General features: G+C 36.7%; 1 protein-coding gene across 11 annotated transcripts in view; it reads left to right on the top strand.

Moving 5' to 3' along the window:
- Positions 1-21,968, top strand: part of GPR174 (G protein-coupled receptor 174) — a 96,197-nt gene extending 74,229 nt beyond the window's left edge. For 4 of the 11 annotated variants that reach the window (XM_047844249.1, XM_047844250.1, XM_047844251.1 and 1 more), the window contains one exon: positions 18,958-21,968. In XM_047844249.1, the coding sequence (XP_047700205.1) occupies positions 19,513-20,472 (960 nt within the window). In that variant the 5' untranslated portion in view covers positions 18,958-19,512 and the 3' untranslated portion in view covers positions 20,473-21,968. Of the gene's footprint in view, positions 1-16,557 lie in introns of all 11 variants that reach the window. The other 7 variants (XM_047844241.1, XM_047844240.1, XM_047844242.1 and 4 more) reach the window with 5 other exon arrangements.
- The last annotated feature ends 463 nt before the right edge of the window (positions 21,969-22,431 follow it).

Consider the following 22,431-nt stretch of genomic DNA (forward strand, 5'->3'; position numbering starts at 1 on the left):
AGTAAAGATTACAGGGTAAAAATAAAGGTAAAACAGCCTTAGAATAAAGTGTGAGGAAGTTAATATTATAATAACTGGTAGTATGTGAATACAGAAAAGGGTATAGTCATTAGTGCCTTGATTATTACTGCTTATCATATAACAGCATAATATCTGGGACTTGAAAATTAAAGTGGGTTTTCTTGGTATAGTCATTGAAAGATAATCCATAGAGGAGAGTGTGCTTCAGAGGAATAACTTTTACTTGTAGCAATGACTGCCTTAGTATCAGCCAGAAATCAAGATGCAGACAGAGTTCCTGAGAAATCATCAGAAGTACTGGAATTTAACCAAAATCAAGTCTGGGGATGGGTACGGGCCAAGAAATTCACTAAATCTAACTAGCTAGTGAGGAAACAGAAGTTTAAACTATTGGCCATGATCGGCAGGTGGATCATGAAAAGCATGATTTGAGCCCAGAACATGAGCCAATGCTGTCCATTTAGGCTCAAATGTATCTTGGACAGCATAATTAATATCTCACTAGGTACCTAAATTATATGCAATGTAAGTCATGAACTCAAAAAGCCCTTCAATTCCTTCCTTACTTTTTGAAAATATATTCGTTTCTTCCAAAAGCTTTTGCTCAATGCCACACTATTTACGAAAGGGAATGGCAAGGCTTCTTCCACATTCTCAGAAGCAGAAGAGAGCATGCAATTTAGTTATAATTATAGTTACTCAGTTAAAACTCTTTTCAGCTTTACTTGGTAGATCATATTCAGATATTTCTCATAAGCTAATAACATATTACCAGATATTTCTTTTTTAAATGTTTTTTTTTAAATTTTTTTTTCAATGTTTATTTATTTTGGGACAAAGAGAGACAGAGCATGAACGGGGGAGGGGCAGAGAGAGAGGGAGACACAGAATCGGAAGCAGGCTCCAGGCTCTGAGCCATCAGCCCAGAGCCCGACGCGGGGCTGGAACTCACGGACCGCGAGATCGTGACCTGGCTGAAGTCGGACGCTTAACCGACTGCGCCACCCAGGCACCCCTAAATGTTTTTTTTTAATTCCAGTTACCTAAGATATAGTATAGTATTAGTTGCAGGTATAAAGTTTAGTGATACAACACCTCCATACAACACTCCATGCTCATCACAAGTGCACTCCTTTATTACCATCAGCTATTTAACTCATTCCTCCACCCACCTCCCCTTGTGTAACCATCACTTTGTTCTCTATAGTCAAGAGTCTAATCCTTAGTTTGTCTCCCTCTATTTTTCCCTATGCTCCTTTGTTTTGTTTCTTAAATTCCACTTATGAGTGAAAACATACAGTATCTGTCTTTTGCTGATTGACTTATTTCACTTAGCATAATAATCCCAAATTCCTTTCATTTCATTGTGAATGACAAGATTTCATTATTTTTGATGGCTGAGTAATATTCCATTATATGTATGAAAATATAATGGTGTGATATATATGCACCACATCTTCTTTATCCATTCATCAGTCAATGGACACTTGACTGAATATACGTATATGTATATGTATATGTATATGTATATGTATATGTATGTAGATTGATTTGGGTAGTATAGACATATTAACAATGCTTGTTATTCCAATCTATGAGCATGGAATGTCTTTCCATGTTTTTGCATTGTCTTCAATTTCTTTCATAGTTTTTTTTCATAGTTTTCTTTTTATAGTTTTTAGAGTACACGTTTTCCCTCCTCTTTTACCAGATATTTCTTATAGGTTAATGACTTATTTTTATATGCTAAAATAAGTCTTACACTTTATTTATAGGATAACATTAATGATACTTATTTACTGTTTGGAATATCTACTCATTTTTAGGTGATACAAGGTGACCTGTGAGTTGGTTCTTTATTTTTTCAAGTTTATTTATTAATTTTGAGAGAGAGTGAGCACATATGCAAGTGAGTGGGGGAAGAAAAGAGAGATAGAGGGAGAGAGAGAGAGAGAGAGAGAGAGAGAGAATCCCAAGCATGCTCCACACTTCCAGTGTAGAGCATGACGCAGGGCTCAAACTTACAAACTGTGAGATCATGACCTGAGCCAAAATCAAGAGTCTGATATTTAACTGACTGAGACACCCAGGCACCCCAAGTTCTTTAAAACTGAAAATCAGGGGCGCCTGGGTGGCGCAGTCCGTTAAGCGTCCGACTTCAGCCAGGTCACGATCTCGCGGTCCGTGAGTTCCAGCCCCGCATCGGGCTCTGGGCTGATGGCTCAGAGCCTGGAGCCTGTTTCTGATTCTGTGTCTCCCTCTCTCTCTGCCCCTCCCCCGTTCATGCTCTGTCTCTCTCTGTCCCAAAATTAAATAAACGTTGAAAAAAAAAACTGAAAATCTGTTACACTGAGCGGTTCCTCTATTTTGAGTGTGTCAGACCAAATGGTGTGCCAGAAAATAAATGACATCTAAAAGATCGATTGATTTATTATTTATCAAATGTGTTTTTTCAACAGCCATTTAATTCCAAACCTCCAGAAGGAAATGTTTTCTTGATATTTGTGATTGATGTCACATCAATATGTATAAATAGAGACACCCTGATTACAAAGGTGAATAAAGTAGCAAGACAGTGACTACAAACTATAGAAAAAAATTTTGTTTTAAATTAAGCTTCACAGTTTATGACTTCAAGTTATATTACAAACCTTAATGATCATACAGTATTCTGCTGCCACAAAAATAGACACATCAATCAATGGAAAAGGATAGAAAACCCAGAAATGAACCCACAACTATATGGTCAATTAAATTTCAACAAAGCTGGAAAAAATATCCAATGGGAAAAAGAGAGTTTCTTCAAAAAACGGTGTTGGGAAAAATGAACGTGAAAAATGCACGTGCAACGTGCAAAAAAAAAAAAAAAGAAGAGAAAAGAAACTGGGCCACTTTTTTACACCATACACAAAACTAATTCAAAATGGATTAAATACCTGAATGTGGTGACTTGAAATCATGAAAGTTTTAGGAGATCACACAGGCAGTAACCGCTTTGATATTGGCCATAGCAACTTCTTTCTAGATATATCTCCCGAGGCAAAGGAGACAAAAGCAAAAATAAACTTCTGGGGTTTCATAAAAATAAAAAGCTGCTGCACAGCAAAGGAAACAATCATGAAAACCTAGAGGGAACCTAAAGAATGAGAAAAGATATTTGCAAATGACATATCTGATAAAGGTTTACTATCCAAAATATATAAAGAAATTATAAAACTAAACCCTACAAAATAGAATAATCCAATTAAAAATGAGAAGACATGAATAGACATTTTTCCAAAGAAGACATACAGGTGGCCAACAGTCACATGAAAAAAATGCTCAACATCATTGATCATCAGGGAAATAGAAATCAAAACTACAATGAGATATCATGTCACACCTGTCAGAATGGCTAAATTCAACAACACAAGAAACAACAGGCATTGGGAAGGATGTGGAGAAAGGGGATCTCTTTTAGTAAGAAGGCAAACTGGTGCAGCCACTCTGGAAAATAGCATGGAAGTTCCTCAAAAAGTTAAAAATATTTCCCTGATAAGGAGCGACGTTGAACATCTTTTCATGTGCCTGTTGGCCATCCAGATGTCTTCTTTAGAGAAGTGTCTTTTCATGTTTTCTGTCCATTTCTTCACTGGGTTATTTGTTTTTCGGGTGTGGAGTTTGGTGAGCTCTTTATAGATTTTGGATACTAGCCCTTTGTCCGATATGTCATTTGCAAATATCTTTTCCCATTCCGTTGGTTGCCTTTTAGTTTTGTTGGTTGTTTCCTTTGCTGTGCAGAAGCTTTTTATCTTCATAAGGTCCCAGTAATTCACCTTTGCTTTTAATTCCCTTGCCTTTGGGGATGTGTCGAGTAAGAGATTGCTACGGCCGGTGGGAATGCAAATTGGTGCAGCCACTCTGGAAAGCAGTGTGGAGGTTCCTCAGAAAATTAAAAATAGACCTACCCTATGACCCAGCAATAGCACTGCTAGGAATTTACCCAAGGGATACAGGAGTGCTGATGCATAGGGGCACTTGTACCCCAATGTTTATAGCAGCACTCTCAACAATAGCAAAATTATGGAAGGAGCCTAAATGTCCATCAACTGATGAATGGATAAAGAAATTGTGGTTTATATACACAATGGAATATTACGTGGCAATGAGAAAGAATGAAATATGGCCTTTTGTAGCAACGTGGATGGAACTGGAGAGTGTGATGCTAAGTGAAATAAGCCATACAGAGAAAGACAGATACCATATGGTTTCACTCTTATGTGGATCCTAAGAAACTTAACAGAAACCCATGGGGGAAGGGAAGGAAAAAAAAAGAAGTTAGAGTGGGAGAGAGCCAAAACTGAGAACAAACTGAGGGTTGATGGGGGGTGGGAGGGAGGGGAGGGTGGGTGATGGGTATTGAGGAGGGCACCTTTTGAGATGAGCACTGGGTGTTGTATGGAAACCAATTTGACAATAAATTTCATATATTGAAAAAAAAAAAGAACAAGCTCTTGAATCTGGCCTACATAGTGCCATATGGTCTGTATGGCTTAGCTGTCCATTAACTCTATTGATTCCCATTCCTTTCTTGCATTCTTTGTTTTTTTGTTACAATCTTTGTTTTAAAGTGTCCTTTGTTTTTTGTTACAATCTTTGTTTTAAAGTCTATTTTCTTTGATATAAGTACTTGATATAACTTGTTTTACAGTTGTATTTTTTCCTCTGTTCCTTTTTTTTTTCTTGCTCTCTTCCCTTGTAGTTTGATGGCTTTCTTTAGCGATATGCTTGGGTTCCTCTCAGTATACTTTTTGCAATTCCATTATAGGTTTTTTTATTTGTGGTTACCATTAGGTTTATATACAACACCCTATGTATATAGGAATCTATATTATGTTGATGGTTGCTTAGGTTTAAAACCATTTTAAGTAAGCACTAAATTTTTACTCCACCCTCCATGTTATATATATAGATGTCATACTGTGTATCTTTTTATTATGTGAATTGACTGATTTTTGTTGATATAATTGATTTACTGCTTTTGTGCTTTAACCTCCACACTGGTTTTATAAGTGATCAATCTATTACTTTTATTATGTTTCTATGTACTTGTAAAAATTTTTCCTCTTCTAATTTTCTCCTGATTATGGCATTTTCTCTCCACTCAAAGAATTTCCTTTAATGTTTCTTGTAAGGTAAGTTTAGTGGTGATGAACTCCTTTAAATTGTTTTTGTCTTGGAAACTCTTTATTAAATTCTCCTTCTATCTTGAATAGTAGCCTTGCTTGATAGAATTTTTTTCTGCAGTTTTTTTCTTTTTTTACAGTTTATTTTTTTTTACAGTTTTTTTACACTTTTAAAATGTCATCCCACTCCCTGAAAACATTTCTGCTGAAATATCAGCTGACAGCCTTATGGGGTGTCCCTTTTATGTAACTGTTTTTTTTTCTTGCTCCTTTTAAAGCTCTCTATCACTACTTTTTACCATTTTAATTATTATGTGTCTTGGTGCAAACCTCCTTGGCTTCATTTTGTTGGTAGCTCTCTGTGATTCCTGAATCTGGATATCTGTTTCCTTCCCCACATTAGGGAATTTTTCAGCTTTTTTTTTGTCAAATTAATTTTCTGTCCTTTTATTCTCTTTCTTTTCCTTCTGGAATCCTTATAATTCCAATATTATTACAACTTATGAAGTCATTGAGTTCCCTTAACCTATTCCCATTTTTTATTAATTTTTCTTTGCCATTTAGCTTGGTTTCTATTAACTTGTCTCCCAGGTCTCTGATCTGTTTTCCTATTTCCTCTACTATATATTCTCTCTAGTGTATTTTTAAGTTCAGTTATTGAGTTCCTCATCTCTGGTTCTCTCTCTCTCTCTCTCTCTCTCTCTCTCTCTTACATTTTCTGTCTCTTTGCCTAAGGTCTCAGGCATATTGCCAATCTCCATTCCATTTAACTCCTTTGCTGTGATTTTTCCCTGCTCTTCTGCTTGGAACATATTCCCCTGTCTCCTCATGTTGTTTAAATTTCTGTGTTTGTTTCTGTGTGTTAGGAAGTTCAGTTATGGTCTGATCTTGACAGTAATGGCCTTATGAAGATGAGGTCCTGCAGTGCACTGTAGGGCAATGTCTCTTGGTCACTGGAACCAGGTACTTCAGGGGTGTCTTCTATGTGTGTTGCATGCACCTTACTATGGTGGTTGAACTGTGTTTGCCTTAAGTCCAGTAGGCTGTAAGGGCCTACTTTGCCTGTTGTAGGCAGGTTTTTGTCCTTGTACCTTGCCAGTCTAGGGTTGCCTTATTATTATACTTGGGTCAGACCAGATGCCTGCTTTTTTCTGGGGCTGCTTTTGCACTGAACTTCAGAGTGTTCTCCTTACATTGTCCCCTGAGAAGATTTACTTGATGGGTGGAACCTGCAGTCAGACCTAGATGTTTGCCTTCAGTCTGTCTCTTGGGGTTGCAGTGACCCCAAATTGAAAGGGCTTTCTCTTTGTGAAGTTTTGTTGGCAGGTGGAGCTGGCAGTCAGACAAGATATCTGTCCCCATCCCACTGCTGGGGCCATGGTTGGGTTGTGTGTGTAGTTATCTTTCCTTCTCTCCAGGGCAGGATTCATTTTGGAAGGACTACTGTTGAGTGGGTTGGACTGGATAGGCAACTATGCAGAACATGGGGATGGGGCCTGCAGTGTTTGCAAACTAGGTGAAGAGTGTTCAAGTTGGTTTCAGCAGGTATCTGGCTATTTAGGTTGGCAATGGGGAGAGAAGTCATGCCCACCAGTTATTTTGTCTTTGAAGTATTTTAAATATCTTGTTACTCCAGCACATGTTCTAAAATTAGTAAATAAATCTCCTTCCCATATACTTCAGGCACTTTTTAAACTGCTGCTTCTAAGTTGTATCTTTCAGGGTGGGTTGTTTATTATACTGTCTCTTTAATAGCTGGGATTCAATTTTCCCTCTGGCTCTTCCACAGTTAAAAATGCTGATTTTTAAAGCACCCAGAGTTAAGCTGTTCTTAGTGTAAAAGTGCAAATTTAAGCCCCACTGTTTTTCAAAGCCAAATGTTATGAGGATTCATCTGCCCAGTGCAGGTCCCTTGTATCTAGGGTGCCTGCTGTGGGGCCTATTCCTCTTCTTTTCCATGCTTGTGGTGTCCCTCCCATGTGTGGTTACTCTAACCAGGAGTTTGGTTCATAACCACATTTCTTTCCCTACTACCATTTTTATGTGATCTCTTCTCTAGGATTAACTATGGAAAGTCTGTTTTGCCAAGCTTTGGGTTGTTGCCTGGGTTAGATGCACTGGTGTGGCTATTTGGCGTATTCCTGGGTGGAGGTAAACTTAGGATCCACTTATTCACCTTCTTCCCAGGCTAATCAAATCAAGCTTTGTACTAGTTTTAAACTGTGAGAACTCAAAGGAAATTCAGGGATAATACAGTCTAACTATTAAATTTTACAGATGAAATATTGAGGCCCAGAGATAAAAGTAATTTTTCCAAAGTCATTTCACCAATTAGTGGTAAAGTGAAGACTAGAAGCAGGTATCCTATGTCTATGACTTGTATTTTCCCCCCTATACCCTGCTTTCTCTCAGCTTATGTGTCCTGTCTTGGGAGTTGAAAAAAACCAGAAAGTAACACAGAATACTTTTAGGGCATATGATTTTTCTAGAAGAAATTGATGAAGTGACCTCCACCATCTTTTTGATATCTTACATGATTCCCATCCATGAAATATAATAAGTAAAAAGATTTTTTAAAAGTGCCTGAGAATATTCACCACTTTAATTAAATCTGTTTCTGTCCAGCTGGATTTGTCTGGTGATGTTTATGATTAGCCTGTAACTCTGCTCAGTCACTGAATTCTGTCCCTATGAAATATTGTTCTAGTTTGTCTTCACATATCTGTCCCACTCCAGTAGTATTTGGATAGTCCTGGCTATGCCTTCACATACAACAAAGGACCAGTAGATTTCTTTCCTAGCCCCCATGACAGACTACTATGGATTCTGGGCTCCTGGGAATGCCTTTGGCTTACACTAGTCTATTTTATCCTCACTGCTATTTTTTCTTCATCAAGTCTTTTTAAAGCATTTATTGAGAAGTCCCTGTATACCAAACATCTTATTTAGCATATGTTGGAGGCCAGAAGAAAAGGACAAATGATATGTATTGGCATCTATTATGTGCTAAGCACTGTCTTACTGGATTTTACTTGGGATATTTCAGGTAATTTTAACAATACACCCCAGGAGTATACATTATTGTACTCATTGTACAAGAGGAAGAAACTGAGGTTAGGGTAGGGTGAAGAACAGAAAGCAAGTGGTTCAAGATTTCCCAACTGAAGCTGGCATTTTAACTCTAGTCACTTTTAAAGGAGACCCCTCCCCAAGAAGCTTGGAGTCTAGATGAGAAAAGGTTCTTAAAAGGATTAAATCAATACAAATTTGTTTAGGTGGAAGCTATTATGTTGGTTGCCTGCCTTCTATGTTTCCTGCCCACTCCTCTCTTTTGTAGAATTCTCTGCCAACACTTATGATATAATCTGGATTTTCTATTCTGTTCTATTGATGTATGCATCTATTTTTGTGCTAGTACCATACTATTTCAATTATTACAGCTTTGTAATATAACTTTTTTTATGAAATTTATTGACAAATTGGTTTCCATACAACACCCAGTGCTCATCCCAAAAGGTGCCCTCTTCAATACCCATCACCCACCCTCTCCTCCCTCCCTCCCCCCATCAACCCTCAGTTTGTTCTCAGTTTTTAACAGTCTCTTATGCTTTGGCTCTCTCCCATTCTAACCTCTTTTTTTTTCCTTCCCCTCCCCCATGGGTTCCTGTTAAGTTTCTCAGGATCCACATAAGAGTGAAACCATATGGTATCTGTCTTCTTTGTATGGCTTATTTCACTTAGCATCACACTCTCCAGTTCCATCCACGTTGCTACAAAAGGCCATATTTCATTTTTTTCTCATTGCTGCGTAATATTCCATTGTGTATATAAACCACAATTTCTTTATCCATTCATCAGTTGATGGACATTTAGGCTCTTTCCATAATTTGGCTATTGTTGAGAGTGCTGCTATAAACATTGGGGTACAAGTGGCCCTATGCATCAGTACTCCTGTATCCCTTGGATAAATTCCTAGCAGTGCTATTGCTGGGTCATAGGGTAAGTCTATTTTTAATTTTCTGAGGAACCTCCACACTGCTTTCCAGAGCGGCCGCACCAATTTGCATTCCCACCAACAGTGCAGGAGGGTTCCCGTTTCTCCACATCCTCTCCAGCATCTATAGTCTCCTGATTTGTTCATTTTGGCCACTCTGACTGGCGTGAGGTGATACCTGAGTGTGGTTTTGATTTGTATTTCCCTGATAAGGAGCGACGCTGAACATCTTTTCATGTGCCTGTTGGCCATCCGGATGTCTTCTTTAGAGAAGTGTCTATTCATGTTTTCTGCCCATTTCTTCACTGGGTTATTTGTTTTTCGGGTGTGGAGTTTGGTGAGCTCTTTATAGATTTTGGAGACTAGCCCTTTGTCCGATATGTCACTTGCGAATATCTTTTCCCATTCCGTTGGTTGCCTTTTAGTTTTGTTGGTTGTTTCCTTTGCTGTGCAGAAGCTTTTTATCTTCATGAGGTCCCAGTAATTCACTTTTGCTTTTAATTCCCTTGCCTTTGGGGATGTGTCGAGTAAGAGATTGCTACGACTGAGGTCAGAGAGGTCTTTTCCTGCTTTCTCCTCTAAGGTTTTGATGGTTTCCTGTCTCACATTTAGGTCCTTTATCCATTTTGAGTTTATTTTTGTGAATGGTGTGAGAAAGTGGTCTAGTTTCAACCTTCTGCATGTTGCTGTCCAGTTCTCCCAGCACCATTTGTTAAAGAGGCTGTCTTTTTTCCATTGGATGTTCTTTCCTGCTTTGTCAAAGATGAGTTGGCCATACGTTTGTGGGTCTAGTTCTGGGGTTTCTATTCTATTCCATTGGTCTATGTGTCTGTTTTTGTGCCAACTTTGTAATATAACTTGAAGTCCAGAATTGTGATGTCTCCAGCTTTATTATTCTTTTTCAAGATTGCTTTGCCTATTCTCGGTCTTTTATGGTTCCATATAAAAGTATTATCTAAGGACAGGATCTAGCATTTGTCATTAAAATCCAAAAATGAGATCCCATATTTTAGATTAATTGCCCTTTCACTGGGATATCAAATGTCTCATAGACAGTTTTTTTAGAGTAATTATTGAGAGCTACATGGGTATATTTTAGGGTAATCACTGAAAGCTAGACAATCTCTTCTGTTTGTCACTTGCATTTTAATATTTAAAATCTTAAAATTTAAATTATTTTTAACAGGATTTTTATGCAGTTTCTAAAGACCTCAAATATCTGCTGAGAAGCTTCCATAATATCCGTTTCTTCTTTAACACAAAATGTATAGATTTTGAATAATGTAGTGCAGAGAAAATGGCCTTAAGATATAAGTAAGATACAACTAACTATGGAGGAAAAAGTACTAAGCATCAAGAACAAAAAAGCTGATACACTAACTGAGCTGAAAAGCACAATGCAAAACAACAACAACAAAAAACAAACAAACAACAACAACAACAACAAGAACTCTATTGTCCATTACACATGATATGGAAAGACTGAGTTTGTTTAGGGTACTGATATTCCCCAGGAAAAGCTGCCAGTTTTAAGTTCCTGGACTCCATCTTTAAAGGTGGAAGTCTGGTATTCCAAGTCTATGTGTCCTCAATAAGGAATATGTCTTATTGTTAAGAAGGAGGTTTGGCCCCAGCCAACAAATAGGAAAGAATTTGTAGTTTCTTTTTTCTTAAAGAAGCACTTTTTGGCAGCTCTGGAAATCACACCATATTAGGTAGCCACCTACACCCAAAATGAAAGCCAACTCTGGAGTGAGGCCCTGGAGACTGGTTTAATTTTCCACTCCACTCTTGCTCTTTTTACCAGACCTCATAAAGTTGCTTTATTCCTCCACTTTTGCAGCCTATTAATCTTGTAAAGTAGTGGATACGAAACACTCTCAAAGAGAAAATTGCAAGAAAAGGACTGCAAATGAAAACAGCCAGAAAGACTTGGTTATCTTGGATCTTAGTTTATTTTATATAAACTTGGAAGCTTTTAACTTTCCTTAATAAAAATTCTCTTTTTGTCCAAATTCTGATGTCTGGTCTGAAACTCCAGATGAGCATTTAGAAGAGTGGAGGAAAATCCCCAAAGCAATGTCAGCACTGAGAACAGGAAATACATACAGTTTTCCCACTGTAACATAACTTGCGACTTTCTCATCACATTTACAAAGTGAATAATTTCAAATATAATATTTAAAATAAAACTCAGTGAAATGGTGAGCAATTCAAACCAAAATTTAGGATACATACACCCTAGTGGTAAAAATAGGAGACACTGATAGCTAGATAGTTGGCTACATGTAAATTCTAAACTGCTCAGTGTTTTATAATATCTATCAAAAGTAATGTACTGCTTTCTCTTATATTTTAATAATGTATAAATAAAGACTTGAGATCCACTATGAACCACAAGTTAAACAGTAGTCAACAATATGAGGCTATAAGCAAATTGTTTGTAAAATAGCATACCATATATGAGACATAAAGGGATTCTCTCCCATTGTATTAAGCTCTGGTCAAGATGTTCAATAAACATGGTTGAATCAAATTGAGTTCCTACTACACGAAAAGTAGCCAGGCACTTTAGGGGTAAAGGGTCATATACATCAATAAAAAAATAGTGTTTGTTGGTAATGAGCTAACAATTTTGTGGAATGAATAAGAAAGCATATTTCTAATACAAAGTGCTATAGGAGTTCACAGGTGAATATAATCATAATCAGGCAGAAGATAATGAAAGCTTTCATGAGGAAGTTGACATTTTTTTTGAAGAGTGGCCTTGGAAGATAGGCAGGATTTCAATAGGTAAAGATGAGAAAATATCACTTTAAGCAGATGGAGAACTCAAGAACCCAGGCAATGGAGATAGGAAAGCACAGAGAATCCCTACAAGGACCTAGTTTTGGTATGGAACTTAAGAAAAAGACTGTATTGATATTGAAATTGCCCTTTATAACTCAAGGAAGACTCTCATATTTGAAAGCTCTTGGATTTGTTTCTCTTGCGATCTTGTTAAAATATAGCTACCTTGTCTCTGTCCTTTGGAAGTTAAGAATTGTTCCATCTGGGGGCCGCCTGGGTGGCTCAGTCAGTTAAGTGTCCAACTTCAGCTCAGATCATAATCTCAGGGTTCTTGAGTTTTATCCCCACGTCAGGCCCTCGTCTGTGCTCAGCTGTCAGCACAGAGTCTGGAGTCTGCTTCAGATTCTGTGTCCCCCTCTCTGTCTGTCCCTCATCCACTTGCTCTCAAAAATAAATAAACATTAAAAATAGAATTAAAAAAATAATGTTCCATCTGGAAATATTCATTTTTAACATGCACTCCAGTTTTCCCAGAGACCACATTTTGAGAAACACTGCTTAAGAAAAAGGGAAAGAATAAAAATAAATACCTTTATTTTCTTTTTAATTTTTTCATGTTTATTTATTTTTTGAGAAAGAGTGTGTGAGCAGGCAAGGAGCAGAGAGAGAGGGAGATGCAGCATCCAAAACAGGCTCCAGGCTCTGAGCTGTCAGAACAGAGCCTGATGCAGGGTCAAACCCACAAACCACGAGATTATGACCTGAGCTGAAGTCAGATGCTTAACTGACTGAACCTCCCAGGGGCCCCTAAAATAAATACTTTTAAATCACATGTATAAGACCAAGTCCCTGAGAGGAACTGTATAAGAACAAACTTACATGGTTTAATGGATAGTAGACGCAAGGGAGTGGATAGTGGCTATATTACTTGTTAATTATCAGTGCAGATTTCATAGCCTCTGGGGTCGCCAATACCATTTGGTGTGACTTTGTCTCCAGGATATGAAATTATTACAAATTAGGATATCTGAGGAAAGGCCATGTGACTGGGCATGACTTACTGGTAATGTCAAATTAGGTAATGTACTCCTTGCTGTCTCTGGGTAATTAAGAGTACTACTCAGACCAGAGTAACAAGATACACTATCTGTTGAAGAGGAAAGGGGCTTTAGATCTCAGCAAATACATTTATACCCAGCTAAATGAAAGAATTTCCTGGAAAATGGCAACGCTCATAATAACTGCACTGTCTGTCCACACACAGTTATTTCCCCCCTTTATGAAGTTGGCTTATGAAAGAATCATAGGAGGTACCAAATATGAGAAGTTGGAAACCTAATTGGATGTGGTATCCAAGCAGAAAACCCCTCTTTAAAATAAAAATTCTATTTTAATTTCCAGTGAGGCAGAACTGGTGAATTCCCTAGGAGAATTATCCAGGCAAAGACTTTCTAAAGTATTTGCTTACTGTGCTGTAGTCAGCTCTTTACCTAGATGCAGTTGTCAGACACATTTTATGGAAAGATTATAAGCTTTTTGACTTCAAAGATTTTCAAAAGTTAGAAAGAATCCCTGATATTTGCTCTGTGTGCTAATAAGAATCAGGAAGAAGTTGTTTCACTCTCTTCCATCTAATATTTGTGATTACTTATGTATCATAGTGGCACAGTTGCCTCCCACACACATGTACACACCTTATTCAGCCCCACATTATTTGCAGTCACTTAAAGCACTAGGTCTGCCTTTTCTTGGCTTAGTACAGTATATATCTAACCAGAATTCTAAAATAAAGTTGGCTTTTGAGTAAGTAGTTGCCTATGACCTATGATTGGACGGTTGCTGGGCAGAACTCCACATCCCAAAATATAGTCTTCCCTTGTCACTAATAGGTCTCAAAGACCACCATTAAAAATTAGGTCATTTGGTGGTTTAATATTTTTAATAATTCAATTTCTTTTATTAAAATACAGAAATACATTTTGATGGATAAAAGTCTAGCATCTTCATAGATAATAGTAACTTATTCAAGGACGTCTCAGTAAAATAACACAAAAAGCTATCCCTGATATTCATTTGAGTTATGTTTTTTCTGGATAAGCAAAGACATAGTATTACTGGAAAATACACTTGAACCATATCGTAAGTGAAATTTAATGAATCTTCAGGTTTGGATAAACATAAATATTCATAAATGAAAATAATATCTTCCCATGAGAACTCCATATGAAATAGTTTCTGACCTGCAGATTGCTGCGAAAGAGGACAGATTTAGTCCATTAGTTCATTTTTTATTTCTTTTTTTCATTTTTTTTTATTTTTTTCTTTTTTACTTATATCAGGAAGTAAGTAAAATTAAGGAAGAATAAGCTCGTGAAAGCAAAAAAATAATAATAATAATTTGATCAAGGAGTCTGGCAAGTTTCTTCAAATAAATACCTTATTCAAAACTGGAGTCTGTTTCAGTGCCTGTTAAATATGAATTTTTTCCTGAGAAAGGAAAATCTCAAAAAAATAGTGGCATGCTCTGAAAAAAAATGCCTCCTTCATTTTTTTTTTGTATTCAACACTCTTAGATAATGGACAATTTATATTCATTATGGAACAGCTAACTAGGGCTTTTTCCATGATGGAAAACTTTTTCAGTCATCCCAGGTAACTTTCCCTATTAGAAAATAATGGTATTTAAACAAAGGGTAAGCATCATCAGCTCTCCCAGAGGAAGCCAGAGGAATTTTAAGGGAGGCATTCTATTCAGGAGCATTTCAAGGTTACAGGCTAGAATATACATATGAAAATGCACTAAAATGTGGGCAGTGAGGGAATGACCAAAAGGAAAAGTATAGACTTCAGAAGGGTAGTCATGACTTTAAGTTCGCTTTACTTAAGGAAAATGTTCTGAATATTTTAGTTGTTTCCCCTCTTTTGTGCTTATAGACTACATTGTACATTGCCTATGAACACATATTTTTTTAATATTGTGTGGCAATTATCATTCTTCCTCACTAGAAAAATAAGGTCCAAGAAGACAGAGATCATGTACCTTGTTCCGCTGTCAATACCCCCAGTACCAAGAATAGTGCCTGGCAAATGGTAGATGCTGAGTAAATATTTGCTGAATAAATATTTGCTGAATCCACCACATTCTAAACATGGCTCTAGGTATTCCAGGGGATATAAAGGTGTTTAAGACCCAGCCCTTCACTTCAAGGGATTTCTGGCCTTATTGTGGTAAGGTGGGATTGGCAGGGGAACAGAGGCATAAATAAGACACAGACACAAATTACTAACTAAAAGTAGATAATGTTAGGTACTTTGAGAGAGATATAAATGAGTATTTAAAAAGGGGGTTAGCATAACAGTGTTGAGTTCATCACAAAAGTGTCCACGAAGAACAGGAAATTTGAAAAAGGCTTTTACAAATAGGTAGGACTAATATTCAAAAAGAATATATTCCAGGATGAGTAGCATAATGTGCAAATGCTTGTGGGAAAAAAAAAAAAAGGTCAGTTTGAACAGTAAGGAGTTCCTTTCGGCTGGAGTGTGGATCATGCCAACAGAGTAATCAGAGACAAAACTCTAAAGGTAGGAGGCACTGTATTTTAAGGAGGCCATTGACTACAAGGCTATGCACGTTGTGATTTGATGAGCAACAGGGAGTCATTAATGCTCTTTAAAAAGTTCATTTCAGAAAAACATCTGATGGCATTATACATAATAGATTAGGAAAAGATATGGGATAGGGAGACAAATTCAGTTAATGAAGGCCTGAACTAGAGTAAAAACAATGTGAATTTTAAAAATGAGATGGTTGGGGTGCCTGGGTGGCGCAGTCGGTTAAGCATCCGACTTCAGCCAGGTCACGATCTCGCGGTCCGTGAGTTCGAGCCCCGCGTCAGGCTCTGGGCTGATGGCTCGGAGCCTGTTTCCGATTCTGTGTCTCCCTCTCTCTCTGCCCCTCCCCCGTTCATGCTCTGTCTCTCTCTGTCCCAAAAATAAATAAACGTTGAAAAAAAATTAAAAAAAAAAGAGATGGTTGTGTTAAATAATGCAATTGCAGAAAATAGTAATAATATCAGTTATAACTCATGTGTTTATTGGGCACTTATTATGTACCAGACACTATGCAAAATCGATTCCATACAATAGCACAATTAATTCTTACACTGACTCTATAGGTTAGGTACTATGATTATTCTGATTTTACCAATGAGAAAATTAAGGATCAGGGAGGTTTAGTCATATACCCAATTAATAGCTATTAATTGAAAGATCAGAAATTTAAACCTAGGTCAGTCTAACTTCTAAACATACATTAATTACCCCCATAGTATGCTATTTCCCCCTTAGAAACTTGTTTGGAAGTGGAGAATAAGTGACAAAGAGTCAATGCCTACAAGACTTTGAGACAACCTGGGAAAATATTGATGAACTTAATAGCAATAAGGAAACCTAGAGAAGAATCAGGTTTGAAGTTTTGAGAGATGATAATTTTTGTTTGGGAATGTTGATTTTTATATTCAACTAATTTTTATTACTGTGATGATTTCATTCAACTAATACTGAGAACTTACTTTGTGTTTTGCACAGTCTTTGGTTCTAGCATACAGCAAAGTAGACAAAACATAAGAATCCCTGTCTTCATGGACTTTACATTCTAGTAGGGAAAATATATAAAAACAAAATAAGTAAAAAAAAACATAAAGTATGTTAATTATGAATGAAAATGAATAAAATAAATACTGAAAGGAGATGCGGAATGTTGGAAGAGAACTGCTGTTTTAAGTGGAAACATCAGGGGAAGCCTCACCAAAAGGTAACATTTAGGTAAATATCTGCAGGAGATGAATGAATGCAACAAGTAAATAACTGGTCTAAAGCATTTCAGGCACAGGGAACTGCCAATTCAAAGGCTTTGAAGTAGGAGTTTACTGGTCTGTTCACCTAACAGCAAGAATGGCAAAGTGGCTGGAGCAGAGGGCAAGAGGTGAGCTTGATATGTAATGGGGACCAGATCATGTAAGAAGATGTAGGCCATTGAAAAGAACTTTGTTTTTTCCTCTGAGAGAAAATGTCATTAGATTTTTTTCCAAAGAGGTGACATAATCTGACAAGACATATTCTGAATAAATAGTAAAGATCACTTGCATGTGTTGAATTTTGAAGTGATAATGAAATATTCAAGAGAAGAGTTCTTATGTATAGTTGGAAAGAACTACAGCTCAAATGAAATCCAGAAGAGTCATTGGTCATGATAGGGAAGACGGATGTTCAATAAAGGTTCACTGGATGTATATTTGTATAAATTTCTAATGTTTATTCAGTGACATTAGAAGATAACGACTTCTATATAGTTAAAAGGAGGTTGGAACCCCAGGCTTTTGATCGGTCTGCCACCTGATTTGGCCTGTCACCTATCCAAAATCACTACCTGCGAAAATAGTACAAAGACGTATTTCAATTTCAGAGCTAAACAACCTCTAATTTTAATTACTCTTTCAACAATAATGCTTTACAATTGTGTTTCCTTGTATTTTATAACACCATGTTTCTACTTTGCCCTTAACTGAGAAATCTCAAGTATTTAACCTCTTCAGTATGATGCATAGTTCATATTTTACATCAGGTCTTTTAGTTAAAGTGAACACTATGTTTTTGAACAAAATGTGCTATTTTTCTTATGAAGCAATTGAGGCAAAATAAGAACAAAAACAATTCCTTCAGGGGCTGAATAAAGCACACTTTAAGCCACATGGATTTGATAATATAAAGCAGAATGTTTCATAATTCTTATTTCACTTTTGTTCTTCCCACATATCTTTAAGCCAGTTAAATCCTCCTGGATTTCAGCAGCCTTGGGGCAACTATCCAAGTTCCTAAGCTAAAATTTATTTACCTCAGACAAAGGTCATGAGTCCAGTCGATTCAACCACCTTGGAACTTGGACTCTCTCTACTGGTGCTATGTTTTGTTATCTTGGATAGTTAAGAGGTGACTAAATGATCCATGTCAATGAACTATTTATAGAGAGGCTGATTTGCAAAGATGTGAATGGAGCCAGAGTGTTTTATGCTAAGCGAAATAAGTCAGTCAGAGAAAGACAAATACCATATGATTCCACTCATAAGAGGAATTTAAGAAACAAAACAGATGGACATATGGGAAGAGGGAAAAAGAGAGAGGGAAACAAACAAACTCTATCCCTTAAAGATAGAGAACAGAGGGTTAATGGAGGGAGGTGGGTGGAGGATGGGCTAAATGAGTGATGGGGTATTGAGGGCAGTTGTGTTGAGCACTGGTTGTTATATGTAAGTGATGAATCACTAAATCACTGAGATTAATATTACACTATATGTTAACTAGAATTTAAATTACAATTTGAAGATAAATAAAATAAAGAGAGGCTGGTTTCCCACTTATTTTCAGACATATGAGAAGGATTCCTGCCAAATCAGTGGCCCCTAAAGTGGTTGTTCAATGAGAAATGCTCGGTCAACTATATCTTAATCATATGGGAAACTTTTAAAAAATACAAATTTGGGGCCTTCTATAATGAATCAGAATCTCTGGAGGAGACACCAGGAAAGCTGTGGAAAACTGTATTTTTTTAACACCATCAGATGAGTCTGACAATGTGATTTGTGACTCAATGGTCTAAATCAGAGCCCCTCAAATTTTAATATGCATAATAATCACCTGTGGTTCTCATTAAACTGCAAACTGATTCCAAAGGTCCCAGGTGGGGTCTGAGAGTCTTCCCCATTTCTAACAAGCTCTCAGGTAATGTTGGTTCAGTCACAGACTACATTACCTCTCAAGTTACTTCTAGCTGTGCTTTCCAGTGATTCTAAAGTACCTTATAGAAACTGGCTTATCACCCTAACTTCAGAATTTTCCATTCAAATGAATAGATTTTTGTATACATAGCCTTTTTCTTTTTTTGCAAAAAATGCAGACAATAATTGGCTTATTTGGTTTTTTCATTTGCAGTGCTGCCTTTGTTTCCCAATTTTTAGCTTTCAACACATAACTGAAAAACTCTCAGAAAGCTGATCTATCCAAGCTAATCATCTCTGAAGAATTGCAGACTCATTCAGTACTAAAACAAATCTTTCTTCTATGTGAGCCAAAAATAAGGAAAAACAGCCTGTCAAACACCTGTAAAGAGATGGCTATCATCATATGGAAATTTGAAGAGCTTCTATGTGGCACATTCATGATCCAAATGGGAATCAACTGTCATGATATCCCAGAAGGCCTTATAACAGAGTAAACAAGAGGGAAAATTATAACAGCTTGTCACCTGTGTTTGCACACTAGACTTCAGTGTAGTTACTATAAAAGAAAATCCAAGGAAAATATGCAGATAGTTCTTTGAAAACCCCAAAATTATGTGCAGGGGCTCAGACCAAAGCAGGAGAAAGGAAGCTATTTTACACTCACTCTGTACAACCCATTGATAAGTCTTTTAGAAAGAGTAGCAGTTGATTGTGAATTTATGTTTTGAACCACCATTTAGCAAAGGTAGTTGCTCTGGAAAGGAACATGCCTGCAAATGACACTTGTGCTGTGCCAAATGGAGACAATGGAGATTTTCGATATTTTATCTATGCAGTGACATACACTGTAATTCTTGTGCCAGGTCTCATAGGGAACATATTAGCCTTGTGGGTATTTTATGGCTATATGAAAGAAACCAAAAGGGCTGTGATATTCATGATAAACTTAGCCATTGCTGACTTACTACAAGTTCTCTCCCTGCCACTAAGGATCTTTTACTACTTGAATCATGACTGGCCATTTGGGACTGGTCTTTGCATGTTCTGTTTCTACCTGAAGTATGTCAACATGTATGCAAGCATCTACTTCTTGGTCTGCATAAGTGTGCGACGATTTTGGTTTCTCATGTACCCCTTTCGCTTCCATGACTGCAAACAGAAATATGACCTATACGTCAGCATCGCTGGATGGTTGATCATCTGCCTTGCCTGTCTGCTCTTTCCTCTCTTCAGAACCAGTGATGACACTTCAGGCAACAGAACCAAATGCTTTGTGGGTCTTCCTACCAGGAATGTCAATCTGGTCCAATCTATTGCCATGATGACCATTGGTGAGCTGATTGGGTTTGTCACTCCTCTTCTGATTATCCTTTACTGTACCTGGAAGACAGTTTTATCACTGCATGATAAATATCCTGTGGTCCAAGACCTTGGGGAGAAAAAGAAAGCCTTGAAGATGATTCTAACCTGTGCAGGAGTATTCTTAATTTGCTTTGCACCTTATCACTTCAGTTTTCCTTTAGATTTCCTGGTCAAGTCCAACAAAATTCAAAGCTGCCTAGCCAGAAGGGTGATTCTAATATTTCATTCTGCTGCCCTCTGTCTTGCTAGTCTGAATTCCTGTCTTGACCCAGTCATATACTACTTCACCACTAATGAGTTCAGAAGACGACTTTCAAGACAAGAGAGCATCCAACTCCATGGAAAATCCTTTGTGAATATATGAAGTGAATTAGCGCCAGCAATTTTATCTGTGAACCTAAGACACAGAGAGTATTTGCTTGGGCTCATCATAAGCACTTAGTTTTGCTGCAATGGACACTGAGTCTTGGTACTTAGAGGCAATGTAGTTGTCTATTTATTATAGTAATAACAATTTATATTCAAATATAATATTTTTATTGTATTTTAAGTAGGATGAACAACATGTTATTCTGTGAAAACAAAGTGGTATAAACATGGAATCATTTTTATCTCTCATGTGTGATTATACAGTAAGGTTTGAAGACTTATATAACTATTTCCTACATTTAAGTGTCATTATTAAACATCATCTGACATACCTATTCATAAAATGAATATTCAAACTCAAGCTTCTGGTATGTTTAAAGTAAGAACAGGAAACAAATACACATACAGTAATTTCTATGATTGTATAAGATGCCATATTGAGTCTACCAGGTCAGATACCTTGCCAAAATACATATGATGTGACCCAAATTGCCTCTATAGGGCCAGAACAGATCCTATAAGTGACAATCACAGTTCTGGTTCTCTTAAACTATTTCTAAAGAACACCTATGGAAATGTATTGGCCTGCCTAGAAGAGAGAGTTTCCACCATGCTTCTAGACTAACATTGAATATCTCTGACAGTTTTCTGGTCCAGTTTTACCCCAGTCATACCATTGTGAGGCCTGCACAGCCTACCTCCCAGCAGCTGGGGAAGGAGATTCATCTTTTGGGAAAAACTGCAGAAGACTAAGAGTAGTAATTAAATCTGAGGTTTTAAATATTATAGTACTTTGAAACATGTTTTAACAAAAATCTCTAACTTTAAAAAGTGATTTACTTAAAATCTGTGCACTATATAATAAAGACACATGCTACTACTCATCTGGAAGGAATGTGGGAATCAACCAAGGGCTCCATCATATTTTTATAAAAAGGAGTTGTTTTATGCACATAATTATGATACTAATATGATTGGAGGAGAAACTGGTAAAATCAAAATTATTTCTAATATCTGAGAGGAATGGAAGATTTTCTAATGTTTTCTCTGGACAAGTATTGATTTTGCATGTACTTTATTATTAAAATAATAACCTAGTAGAAAACACACTTTGTGCTGCTAAATAGTGTATTTATATCCTAATTATTCATTGCAAGGTACATATTTTGATGTGTTAAATGAGTTATGAATGAGTGTTAAGTTGTGTTTCAGAGACTGTAACTATCTCTGTCTGGTCTGTTTTCTTTAAAGTGATTTATTTTTGAATATAATTTAGTGTTATAATGGTATCAAAAGTAATAATTTTATGAGTACTTATAATGGAAGAGTCTTACCTATACTATATTTCATTACTACTTTTTATATTAGAATGGATTACACTTCTTAGGGTCATTTTGGGATACCAGAGACTTCATTTTTTTTAATATAATTTATTGTCAAATTGGCTTACATACAATACCCGGTGCTCATCCCAACATATTAATTTCACTTGAAACATATTTATTTTTTTCTAAAAGGGACGGAAAATCTTTCTAAAACATTACTACATTTCTTAGAGGAATGGTTGAAGGGGTTAGAGCCATTTATTAGGTGGTCCAGAAGCCGTTGCAGGTAATTTACATCATGCAAAGAGAGGACAAATGTCCTGTATTCTTATGCTGCTTAGCTAGGACCACCCAATAAATCTGATCAATTTATGCATACTGAGATGCTAGTGAATAATGTTGGCATAGTATGAACTTGCCCAGGGATATCTGAATCCAAGGTTTAGGGATAAACTTTAATTCAAAGTGTTAATCATTTATTTTTAATGGAAGGATGAAAGACACTGAAGAAAACTGGAGGGGAAGATATTTTTAAGAAAATGGATTTTACATCAGTGTCTTTCAAATTATACACAGTAAATGATCACCTACTTTGCTTACCATAATGGGGATGCTAAATTCTAAGAAAT

This window comes from Prionailurus viverrinus, chromosome X (genome assembly GCF_022837055.1).
Source record: "Prionailurus viverrinus isolate Anna chromosome X, UM_Priviv_1.0, whole genome shotgun sequence".
NCBI lineage: Eukaryota > Metazoa > Chordata > Mammalia > Carnivora > Felidae > Prionailurus > Prionailurus viverrinus.